The following is a 13,019-nucleotide window of genomic DNA, read 5'->3' as shown; positions in this document are numbered from 1 at the left end:
CAAAATGCAAATGCGCTTCAAGAACACTTCCGTTATTGAATTTAGTCACGCTAAAACATACATATGTATGTACTTTGCACTTTAAAAATTTGAATTTTTGTTTTTTACATTTTTAATGGAATACAACACATTAAATTATTTAATTAACAGTTAGAATCAAAAATAACTAAACAGAAATATAAATTCCTCTTGATTTAATACTTTCTTCTACAAAAATGTTATAAGTTGCATTTTTCACATAAATAAAAAGTGTCTACGAACACGTTCGTGACTAAAAAAAAATAATTTAGTACTAATATAAACACGCTCGTAATGCAAATTAGTGAACTTTGTATATTAGGTTTATGTAATTTGAATTGACAAAAGCCGCTATTAATTCCAACGTTTTCAAGTGACAAACAATTACATCTACTATATATTAAAAAAATGCATTCTTTAGTAAATTTTCATGGCTTTTTGTAAATACTGATGAATCTTATCAAAAAACGTGTCACTAATGCCTTTGTAGTGATTATCAGAAGTGTGGACTAACATATTGTTTACATTGAGAAAGGGTTGAGAAGAATACGATGTAACAGAAGATGTTGTTAAAAATAAAACAACTTTTACTTTTGATTTCTCAAGAGTGAACGTTTTTCAAAATACAAGGCTTTTAAAATTTTAGAACCAAAAAAATTTTAAATAAAAAATTACAACTTGCTTTAAATACCAAAAAAATCGCAGTATAACATGTCACAACCTGTTAAAAAGTAATACCATATTAATGAGTATGAGGAGAAAGCACTTATCGGCAATTTCCATAAATGAAACGAAATTGTTGAATTAACGGTAAAAAAAAGCGCTCAAAAATATAAAAAATCGATCAGCTGCTGTTTGTTTACATTTCATATATAAAGTCTACCACACTTTTACTACAAGAAATTCACCACACATTGTGGTGAATTGTGAGTTGCACGTTTTGAGGACGCAGACAGGCTTTGAGTTGTCAATGTGTAAGTACATATAGTGTATACAAGTGTATTGGTACTGCAAGTGGATTTGTAATAGAAACAGAATTTGGTCCATATTCTGTTCATGATTGAAATTAACAGCATACATACATAAAATTCCGTTTTTGTTGTAAATGCTTTTGTTGTAAAATGTATTTTGAGTTTTCAATGTACATATGTATACATAAAAGCGTATTGGCAAGGCCAATGGAAGTGTAACAGAAACAGAATTTTTGGTACTTATTCTGTTTTCGTTTCAAATGAACAGCAACATATTCTGTTACTGCACAGATACATAAAATGAAATTTTTGTTGTAAATTAACAACAATGGCATATGTACTGTATACATACAAAATATGCAGTTTTTGTTGTAAATGTTAAACGTTTCTGGTTTAATTTGTTTTTAATGTTGTGCTACTGAAGACAATTACTGTCGATCATATGTTTTTCCACGCTGTTAAAACTGAACTGACACTTTATCTACATACATAGATTATCATAGCTGCCTTGATTAGATATATGTAGTTGCAATAATTTCTTTTATGAGAGTTAGTTCTACGTAGCATTTGTGCAAATAACAAATAAACTTCTCCACACACTCTTCAAACAGACGCAATAAATGCCACGCGGTATTTAAATACATGCATTTCGAAGTTGAAAAAAACATTAACGTAGACACAATAATAACAAAATAGTGTGCGCTTTGCATTAGAATGCCACTATCAGCGCAACTAGCAGCTAGTCAACAACAACAACAAAATATGTATTATTAATAATAATAAAAATAAACACAAAAACAATAATACACGTGTGTAGCGTTGTTGTTTGTGTGTTTGCACTAAAGTCGTCGTTGTCGCGTTGTAAACACCTATAACTTGTTGTTGTTGCTTTTATTGCTGCTTGTGGTGGTGGTGTCACTTGTGATTACTCAACAATTTTTCCACACAGCACAGAAAAAAAATTTATTGTAATTACAATAGAACGAGAGAAACAATGACATATGTACGGCTGTATGTATGTTTGCCGCGTCGTACGCGGAGCGATACTGAATCTTGATGCACTTCACTAGACACGATTCAATTACACATTCAAATGAAGTTGCTCGATTGGCGGGAGGGCTGGCGGGCGGTTGGCCAACCGGCTGTGTGGGACACGCGTACGGCGCGACATTTGTCTCCGCGTTTGATATTTAATAAAAATTGTTAATGAGCAGACGAAACTGTCACAACTAGTTTGTGACAAGTACTGTAGCTTACCCGCTTTTAAGCGCGCTCCACGTTTACAAAAGCCACACGATGCTGCAGCGTACTTTTTAGTGTTTTGACGGCGTGTTGTGAGTTCTTTTTATTATGCGGCTTAACCAAACCAAAACCAAAACAAGTTTCACTAACTGACTTAATTATTGTTTATAATGTATGAAGCGCACAAATATTTAACAGTCTATATTGTATATTTATTATTTATGTTTTTATAATGCTGCTTTTGGATATTCACCAAATGTTTTTTGTTTTGCTCGCGTTAGAAATATTTTTTCTGTTTTTACTCGGCGGACGGTTGAACACGGTATGAGCCAGCGAGTTTGGCAGAGCGACCAGCTAGAGTCGCTAATGTTGACTGATGCGTTGTTAAGCGTGCCAACAACGCCAAACGTGCCGAATCGAAGAGCAAAACAGAGCGTCCAAAGACCTGCGCGTGTGGCTACTACTGGCGTCAGCGTAGCGTTTGCTGAGCGACTACATACATAGCTTGTACATAGTACAATATATATGTAATACACACATAGTTTGCCGCGCTTCGCTCACCTCTGTCGCTGACGCTGTCGTTGTCGCTGCCGTTGACGGTGGTGTCACTGCTATTGACGCTTTTATCGCCACCTTCGTCACAAATAACGCAGCTCTATTTTCCACTGACGCGTGCGCGTGTGTGAGCTGACGGAGCTGTCTGAAATCACCACTCTGAGATCATGAAGCAGCTGCTAAGCTAAGCGTGTGGTAAGCCAACCAACAAACAAAGCTTGTTTTTGTAATCGAAACGCAATTGCACGATAATGAAACACTTTTCAGGGCCTCTATTGATACCCTGCTTGCTAATGAGCATATTGATACTAAACGCGACGCGTTGTCACTGCTATCAACGAGCGGTTGAGAGAACTCTGTCGTCTATAGCCTTGTCTACATTGCTCCCGCTTGTAATAAGGAAATCAAATCAAAATTTCAAACGTCGAGTGAAGTGGACGATGTTTGAAGTGCTACAAAGATACATACAATACAGTCCAACGCTGATAACTGATACTGCATAGTGAAATACTGAGACCGTTACTTTTTTCTTCTATGGAGTCAATTTGAGTAAAACTAAAAAGTTCACAGAAGTACTACTATACTATACAAAGATGCTATGAAAGGTCAAAGTTTGATCTTCAAAAAATAAAATAAAATTTTTTATATCGAAAAATTGTGGATCCCTTATAACATCTGTCATATAAGCTTGACGAAAATGTTTTATATACCATTGAATTAAAAAAATTAAATTTTATTTATATTTTGGAGTTTTAATAGCTATATCAGGTAATTAATAATGATTTTTTTCAGAAAATTCTTTTTTTGAACTTCGAATCCAAATATTTCGATTTTGGAGGCTAACTTCGAAAATCGAAGAATACACTTTACTTATGACTAAATTTCCGGGAAAAAATAGTTTAGTCCAATACCCAGCAGAGTTTTGTACATTGTTACTAATTGTCATATTTTCCCAAGACTAATAATTAAAATTTAAGTTAATTTAACGTCTTTATGATAATGCAATAAGCGCAACTTCGTTCAGAGTATTTTAGTGGGTTAAATTCCTACCTATTCAGACACCGACTTACTAAACTTATAAGTTCGCGGATGTCACTAACGACAAGTGAACCACACGCTTTTAAGGGGTTAGAGGTAGTCATGATTTTCAAATAATCAATTTTTTTTGGCATTTTCGTTAAGTGTAATATCTTAAAAATATACTCCGAAAATTTGAAGTTTATCCGATAATTGCTTTTAGAGTTATTCGACAAATAACAACGAGCGCTCAGGCACTCCAACACGCTAGTGTGAAACTTTAAATGTTTTTTTTTCAAAACTATGTTTTTTGAACTGGTGACAACTGTAACTCGATAACCGCTCAGTAGATTTTAATGAAATTCATACAGCTTTTAGAATGCATAATAAATTCAGGCCTGAACCAAAGATTTTTTTTCAAAAATTTCGATTTTTTAAGACCAATATTATTACTTTTGTTTTTTCTCGAAAATCTAGAAAAACTTTCCTGAGGCCGCCATTTTGTTAATTTTTGAAAAAAAAGTTTGGTTCAAGCCCAGGATTATCTATTTATAAAACTAATTTTTATAGGCGATTGATTTTAGATGAATCTCCAAGGGCTTATGATTGTTGCGATGATCTTTTTTTGAAACTGGGTCAACACAGACAGCTATAACTTTGGAAATTATAATATATTTTTTTTTTCAAATTTTCGTGACTTTAAGTCAACACATTGTATAATAATGCCATATTATTGCTTTTGTAAAATAACATGATTAATACCAAAAACAAATTACTGAAAATTCTAATTTTTTCGTGTCTCTGACTACCCCTAACCCCTTAACCGCCTTCTCCTGATGGTACAACCTCGTCTATAGAGGTCGTTTGTTCTGTCTCTTATTAGATGACTCCGAAGACAATTAATTTGCTATTTCTCTACAAGCAGTGTCTAGATAACCGTTACAACTACAACATTAACAAAGTTTAAAGTCGAATCTTCTCATTATCTTTTTCTAACTTAATGTGCTTAATGTGTCGCAATCTTAACCCAATCATTCTTAAAGCAATAAAAAGGGTTAACACACTTTATGTGGGTCTCACTGTAGGCACCACGTTGTTGAACAGTTTTAAAGAAAATAAAATATTAAAAACCAGTTGGCGCAGACAAACTACTTTTACTACTTGGCGAGGTGAGAGCGCGGCGAGCGTTTATCAATACAACGACCGAGGCGAAAGCAAACAAAAAAATGACTTTACGACTGATAACGAATGATGCAGCAGCGGTGAATGCTCAGACAGACAGACAACAGCTAAACAAAACTGTCTGCGCGACAAAGACGGCCAAGGTGTGGACACAAGTACAACAACAATTAAATAGAAAATTAAAACAAACAAGTTGAAATCTACGTTATAGCAGCAACAAGAACAACAACAACAAAATAAAAATAAAATAATACAAGTTTCAAAACAAAAATGCTATAACAACAAATCGAATGAAGCAAGCTATAACAAAAACAGTGAGAATGATGAAATTTTTACTTGGCCGAAAATCAGCGCATCATCAGCGTTCGTAGGGCACAAATCGTAAGCGTACTAGTATTGTGTTGGTCACTCATATGTACATACGTACATGTAGGCCTTCAAGAAATGTGTTTGAAGTCGAAATAGCACAAAGGGATCGGTAGAATTGGAGAAAATGTGTACGAATCACTACTACTACTACTCGAATATAAAGCCACAACGACGAGTTCCATACATAGAAGATACATGCGTATTTACTTTCGTACTTAAGGCATTTCAAGGCCGTGGTGGTTTTAGTAAAACTATATACAAATTTACAACCACACATTATTAGATTTCATACAAACATAGATACACACATATATATGTATGTATGTATGTATGTATATGGGCAAACAATATGGAATGAACGTTTTTATAAACATTTTCAAGTGCGTAATTTAAATTCACGACAGCAACATGTGCTATATCTCTCTATGTGTGGGTTTCTATAGCTGCTCTATTCTTTATTCCTAATCACACAGCGTACATATGTGCATAGCCCGATTCAGGTGAATCAAGTTTGTTTGAAAAATAAAAAATAAAAAAAACAATAAATTGATAAAAGCGTTCGAAAATAGCAACTATTTACTTTAAAATTAGAACAATAGTTTATAGAAAAGGGATAGTAAAGCACAAAATCACTGCTTTCAACTGCTGTTTACATTTTTTAATGATTTTTTTTTTTGCAAAATTATTCTAAAGCAGCTCAGCCGCATTGATGAATGTACATATGAGCTTTTGTGGAGCGGTTGTTCTTTTCACACACAAAAGACGTATGTATGAATAAATAAATGAAACATAATTAAAAAATGGGTTCGCTGGAAACATGTCAAACGAGTTTTTTTTTCATTTCCTTTAGATTTTTATCAAAAAGTAACTAACGCGAATATGAAGTATTTCAGCAGTATTTGGCACTTAATCGCTTTTGTGTATGGCAAAGCGCGTGGGTAGACCCAATGTAGTGCGACATCATAAAATAAATAATGTATTTATATATTACGCATTTGCTCTATTCATTATCACGACACAAGCTTTTTTAAATTCTGTTAATTTTCAATTTATCGTCTACATGCATTCCATTATACACAAGCATATGTACATATGTATGTATGTACTAAATGAAAATAACTTCGTACTCACGACAATTGAGCCTATGCAGCCCTAATGGACTCCAATTCCAACCAAATATCTGATCAAAATGATCTTAGAGGCAACAGAAAGATATTGGTGAGAAAGTTATAAACGAGAACCGAGTCTACGCAACTTAAAAGAATCGGGGTTATTATCGGCGCAAACGCTATGCCACGATAGCATTCCTATTATTTATTTCTGTTATGTTTTCGACTGCTACAACACCAACTACTCAACATCAGGTGGAGGTTTTAAAATTACATTTGCGTGTGACTTCTAATAAATACGTAATTATATGTATTTATTTACAGTGCTGTTCAAAATAATAGTGGATCAAATTTAGATTTGAAAAAAAAAAAACAATATATTTTTTTATAAATTAGTGCTATACGACAAAATCGATATTTTTTTCTGGGTATTGGACCAAAATAATTTCGAGATTGAGTCGTGGTAAAAAAAATGTATTCACCGATTTTCGAAGTTAGTCTCCAAAGTGGAAATATTTGAAGTTCGAAAAAAGCACTTTTTAAAATTTTTTTATTAAATATATATGTATGCTGTACTAAAAATTCCAAAATATAGATACAATCTCAATTTTCCACTTAATTTAATGATTCTCTTATGACAGATGGTCTTATATGACAAATGCAATGAAGCCTCAATGTTTGTTTGATCTTCGAAAAAAAGAAAAAAAAATTATATCGAAAAAAATACTGGAACTGCCATTGAATTGCGAATAAAATTTAGATTATATCCTCAGGCCTTTTTTCGATATTCGAATCCAAATATTTCGATGCTAACTGCGAAAATAATAGAACAGACTGTTGTGGAAATTGGCTCAACCACAATCGACAATGCTGCAGTATTGCCTTAAATTATACAGAACTGCCATAATTCGAATCACCATAATCCATAAAAAAAACTTCCAGTTTGATAGACTTCGAGTTATAGAAATTTTCATTCAAACAGCTTGAGTTATGGAAGACAATTTTTATGAAATTTCATTTCTAAACGCTATTGCCAATTTAAGAGTTGAAGATATAGAAGTTCGAGTTATGCAAATTTAACTTTATAGTTATTTGGACTACTATAAAAGCAACACTTTTGAAATCGCTGTCGTATAATTATTTTTTTAGTTTCTTCTAAGTATAATTTTATTTTTACAACTTTTTTTATAAATGAACTATTTTATGTATATACATTCTGATTGAGTTTTCTTAACAGTAATTGTATAATATACGGTCGAAGAAAGTACTTCGGTTATTTATCATAGAAGTCGGCTCATGTCAAATATGCGCGCAATTAATGCTATTTTAGTGAACACAACTGTACATATTCATGTACATAACATAACATAAAACATAGCATCAGCACTTTTCGAAACGGTCGCACTAGCATAAAATAACATTATCAGGTAGAAATTATAGTAAAGCAAATCTTTCACATACTTATGTAAAAATACAAATGTAAGCATATGCTATCTACATGTACTCTCTAAATAACCATGTACATGTGCTGTATATACATATGCATGTTAACAAACATCCCTTTCCCAATGACTGGCGGGAAACAAACAAAATCTATGGATAGTTTAGAGAGTTTAGTGAAAGCCATTTGTCAAATGCCATACGTTATGTTATGCTCAAGTATACACAAACAGAGGGTTTGACAAACATGCACAGGTATAACCATCATTAATACCAAATATATGTATGCCAATGATGAAAAAATTCACCATATCTGACGGCAACATAAACAGGGGGAGATAATGAAGAAACAGGTAAGTAGTTGTGTGTTATACAAACCCTTACAGAAAAGAACTCTTCACCATACATACAACAACACGATAATTATGGCGTTGGTAAAGTGTAAAATCGACACACACAAAGTCGTACTACATTATGGCACAAAATAAAAATATAGAACTACGTCATTTAACAAATAATTTCATACACACAAAATATGTAAATGGCTAGAAGAAATGCTTGAAAGAACGACAAAGAAAAAAATATTGTACGTAGGGTATGTAGTACGTAGCAAACGCTTGAAGAGCACAGCAATTTTGGGGGTGGTGTGGCAGGAGGTAGAATCAAAGAAGTGTGCAACAGCAAATCACGAAGTTATTGAATGAAAATAGCAACAAAGGCAAAAATAGCACGAACCACACACGGCTGAACAGACATATGTACATACATATATCTTTGCGTGTACATACATATTTAAATGTTTACATATTTTAGGAAAATCTAAATATACACAAAATAATGCTGACAAAAAATATGCATGTGGTAGATAGTATCTAGTAGATACGTATGCATTTTTAAATATATTTATATGTGCACATATACGAGCAGTTTTGAGTAGAAATGCAAATCTACTTAGAAGTTAACAGCTGTTTTTCGGTTAGCAGAATGCTGAGCGCGGGACATAGCGGCAGCCAGTATACGCGCAAAATTATTTTCTTTTGTTATTCCTACATTTTGTGTTGGTATATAACAAAGACACTTCTCTGCTGACTTTTATTACCTTTTTGCGCAGAAATATAAGAAAACTACGCAAAAAGGGGCAGTGGGAAAAGTAATAGCAGCAGTGCTGATTCGACGTGAAATGGTCGTTGAACGTTTGGCGACGCAGTTAAGCCACAGCTCACAATCCAGCAGCGCGTTACGCTGTACATACACATACAATACGAACATATGCTGGATTGATGATGCCTTTTACCAAGCGTTGCTGCTTTGCGCCGCTTTAGTATACACGGGCAGTAGTGGCAATAGCTACAGTTACTGCGTGCAATGACACTGACACTGTTAACGCATAGGCGCACGTACTTGAGGGTGAGTTCACATGGCTTCCTCTTGCGCTTATTCCTTTCTACTACGAATAACAATTTCAAAGCAGTACATACACACTAACGTACATGTTTATAAAGTTCTGCTGATGTGCTGTCGTTATTGACGCTGCTGCGTAATGATGTCAACGAATAGATATGTATTTAACATGACATGTTAAAGGCAATTAACTATCTGACCCCCAACGTAGTTAACATTACAAAATAGCAAGTATAACAATACTCATACTGCTCTAACGTGTTTGAAGAATATTTACATTATAAATTGTAATAGCAAGGTTCTACCGCCTACAAATGTTTGTATGGACGCAAATATTATTAAATTGCAATGTTAATATTTAATACCTGTCTAGAACGTTGATTTCCGTAAGTGCTAGCAGCTGATTGTCCTTCACTGTTATGTTCTATTTCATGTAGTGCTGGCTTTTTGCTGCTGCTGCTCGTACTTTTGCTTCGTGTTTTGTTTAAGTGAGTTTTAGGGTAAGTAAGGTTCTGCTGCTGTGGGTCTTCCTTATCCTGGACGTGTTCACTCACAAGTTGTTTTGATATACTCTCCTGCGGCTGCCGTTGCTTTGGCGACTTTGTGGTCTGCTCATTCCTGGATGCACTGACACTGTTTCCCATTAAAGTTTCCGTTTACAATACATTTATTGGGTTTGTTTTGCTTTCACCGTAGTTTTGTTCCTTTCTTTTCTTCTTTTAACGTTTCATCCTTTTTGAAACTTTCTAAAAAAATACTCGCTGGTATTATTTTGTCGTTTGCTTTATTTTTCACTTTCTGATAACAAAAAAGTTGAGTGAAAATTTTCTTTTAACAAAACGTTTTTGCAGCAATAAAATAAACGTTCTATTGAACTATTACTTAGGGCACACTTTAAATTAGATCTTTATGTTTCATTTCTTGCTGTTAAACTATTGAATAAATTAATTTTTTGTTTTTAAAATTAAAGCGACCCTATATTACTCTTGCACATCCAACAGCAAACGAGAAATGCGAACGAGTACGAACCAATATATGAAATGTAACGAATTGAAATTTCACAGTGCTGCCAGATAGGAATGAAAACAATAATGAAGATGAAAAATGTTTTCTTTTTAACTTTTTATAACAAATGAAAATAATTGCAATTGCTCTGCAATTAAAAATAAACAAAAAATGTGTTCAATATTTTCATCCTTTTAAAATAACATTGAAAAGTATATTAGGCATATTATTGCTATGAGCAATCTTTCACAAGATAGTTCAAGCTGTTCAAAAATAAAGATTCCAAAATCAACTTAAATTTAAAATATTAATAAAAAGAACTTTTTAGGGTTGTACGTCAATGATTTTATTTATAATGGTACGTCACAAATTTTATTGGCAGAAGCGTAAATCTACATTATTTTGTTTTGTGTATGAACACCAATAATCATTTAAGATACATTTATAACATGTATGTATTTATTGACATGTAGGCTCTGCTTGCTATCTGCTTAATAAGCTAGTTATTATAAATACGCTTCATATCTGCCACTTTATTGAGTTTTAATATTTTTATTCATCTTAGCGTTAATTACGTCGGAAAAGCACCTTATGCAAAGCGTCTATGTCAATTTCCAAAGGTGTTTTGCCTGAAGAACTGCGCGAACTTGATGCTGTGGGTATTGCTGGAGCGGTGGGCTTGTTTGAAGCGCGGGGGTTGACCAACAGACATTTCATTGGTTGACCATCTAATTGTCGGTTGTGGTAGGTATCCACCGCTTTTTCTGCATCCGTAAGAGATTTGTATATAACTTCTGCGACGCCGGGACGCACTAAACGTGAATCATACAAAGGTCCGATATCCTCAAACAATTCTTGAATATCTGACTGAGTGACGCTGCTGTGCAAATTACTGACTACAATACGATAACCGGAGGATGATGATGATGACGATTTCATTGGGTTAGAGAAAATTCCCATGGATGCATGTGGATCAGGTGCACGCTCTAAACGGGAGCGCATCTCATATGATAGATGTGATGATGGTTCTGGCACATAGCGGCGATTATACAAATCTGGACTTAATTGTCGGGTGCTGGGTCTTAGTATGCCCTTGGGTGGAGGTGGTGGTAGATCTGGTGACATGCGACGTTCACGAGGTTTGTAAACATCAAAAGGATCAAAAGCTTCAGTGTTTGCCACCCATGAATTCATGCGTCTTATTGGTGGTGTTGGAGAAACGTCTCGTTGACTGTATGTGGCAAAATCATTTGTTACCGTGCGGCTAAGTCTTGTGGCTGCAGCAATTTCCTCTGAAATACATAAATATATACATTAATAACTTTGCTCTTTAATATAATTTATAAAGTTTTAGTACTCACCTTCTTCCATACGTTCCATGTCGTCATAGTCTACGTAACCACGAGGAACATTTATTAAATCGGGTAATCGATTTGATACATGTGCAGGTTCCCTTAGATAGGGTTGTGAACTTTTCAATCCTGGTCTGGCTTTAGTTACACCATTACGATACGCTGCTGTATACAATTTTTTCGTGGCGCCTCGCGTTTTCAATCCGCCTGCGGCTTTTAATTTCTTTGCTAATAAACGTTGGCGTACATCACCACTAGCTCGCGTTAATTCTGATAATTTATCACGCGCATCTCGTATTTTTTCACGATTCTTCTGTATAATTTTATTTCGAGCGTCAGTCACAACGCTCTGCTTGAATACAGGCTTATTTAACGTCTTTCGTAAAGCCAAACCTTTGCGGGGATTCTCCGTACTATTGCTGAAATTGTGAAAAAGATTAAAGTTTAATTAATTTGTTTTGTTAGTGGACTACTTTTATGCTGATGAATGAGTAAAAAGTGAAGCGTACTTCGCCATTTTAACTACACTTACAATTTCTTCACAGCTGATGGTAGCGAAATCTTTTTGGTTTTAATTATCTCATCCAAACTAAGATCCATTGTTGTTATACGTATTTAGCACTTTTCTTCACGGGGCAATTGATCAATTAATAGAGGTTTATAGATTTCTTTTTCTCAAAAAATTGAGAAAAGAAACAATTGTGTCTCCGTGTGAGAAAATATAAAAAGCCGATCTGCGTTTGCTGGAAAGTTGGCTGCTGTTCGTCGATGTATATTGTGAATATCCAATGTAATGCTAAGAAGCAGATTACAATTTCTTAGCTCTAGCGGAATATATTTGAGATGTGTTGCTTTCAGATATTTTGAACTGAATGTTTGAAATGTTAACTTTGCCGACTTTTTATACTCTTTTCCATTTTTAAAAGTTGACCCAAACACATAACATTGTTTTTGTACAACGATCTTTGTCTACCTGCACATAAGGTGTAGGGATTGCGAAAGCTATTTTCTTAGAAGCTATTAAGGTAGTAACGAGTTAAATCGAGGACATTACAACAAATACACACAATTTTTTACCTGTCTTATTATTCTCGTGAAAAGGATTAATACGTTTGAGCGCAGTTCTTTGTGTTTAATACTTCGTCTTTAAAATCAATTATATATTCTGATAAATTTTCTTTTGTGTTTTAGTAAGTATTTTAGTTTTAAATCAAATTTACAAAAATGCTATGTACTATTTTTAAACTATTTATTTTCGTAGAAGTAACGTTCAAAAAAAAGTAAGGAAGCGCTTAGTTCGGGTGTAACCGAACATTTTATACTCTCGCAATTTATTTATTTAATTTCAGTAATATAAC

At 33.9% G+C, this 13,019-nt stretch overlaps 2 protein-coding genes across 2 annotated transcripts in view; both read right to left on the bottom strand.

The window, feature by feature from the left end:
- LOC105211850 (serine/threonine-protein kinase S6KL) overlaps positions 1–10,325 on the bottom strand; it is a 67,540-nt gene extending 57,215 nt beyond the window's left edge. Inside the window, exon 1 of the mRNA XM_054230652.1 lies at positions 9,670–10,325. Within this exon, the coding sequence (XP_054086627.1) occupies positions 9,670–9,948 (279 nt within the window). The 5' untranslated portion in view covers positions 9,949–10,325. The remainder of the gene's footprint in view (positions 1–9,669) is intronic.
- Positions 10,326–10,628: 303 nt separating this feature from the next.
- On the bottom strand, positions 10,629–12,526 carry LOC105211847 (polymerase delta-interacting protein 3). Its single transcript, XM_011183510.3, has 3 exons — positions 12,194–12,526; positions 11,671–12,080; positions 10,629–11,601 (listed from the first exon to the last, which is right to left on the bottom strand). Exons 1-3 carry the CDS (start codon positions 12,259–12,261, stop codon positions 10,877–10,879), a joined length of 1,203 nt encoding a protein of 400 aa, XP_011181812.1. The 5' UTR covers positions 12,262–12,526; the 3' UTR covers positions 10,629–10,876.
- Positions 12,527–13,019: the final 493 nt, after the last annotated feature.

This window comes from Zeugodacus cucurbitae, chromosome 5, assembly GCF_028554725.1.
Source record: "Zeugodacus cucurbitae isolate PBARC_wt_2022May chromosome 5, idZeuCucr1.2, whole genome shotgun sequence".
In the NCBI taxonomy this organism is placed as follows: Eukaryota; Metazoa; Arthropoda; class Insecta; order Diptera; family Tephritidae; genus Zeugodacus; species Zeugodacus cucurbitae.
Note: the sequence above shows the minus strand (reverse complement) of the source record. Positions and strands in the feature narration are given on the sequence as shown.

What these genes read in the sequence shown, in the direction of transcription:
- LOC105211847 (XM_011183510.3), bottom strand. Translation starts at nt 12,261, where the DNA reads ATGGATCTTAGTTTGGATGAGATAATTAAAACCAAAAAGATTTCGCTA. An exon ending in CCATCAGCTGTGAAGAAATT is followed by an intron (nt 12,081 to 12,193) that starts GTAAGTGTAGTT and finishes TCACAATTTCAG; the next exon opens with CAATAGTACGGAGAATCCCC. An exon ending in CATGGAACGTATGGAAGAAG is followed by an intron (nt 11,602 to 11,670) that starts GTGAGTACTAAA and finishes TATGTATTTCAG; the next exon opens with AGGAAATTGCTGCAGCCACA.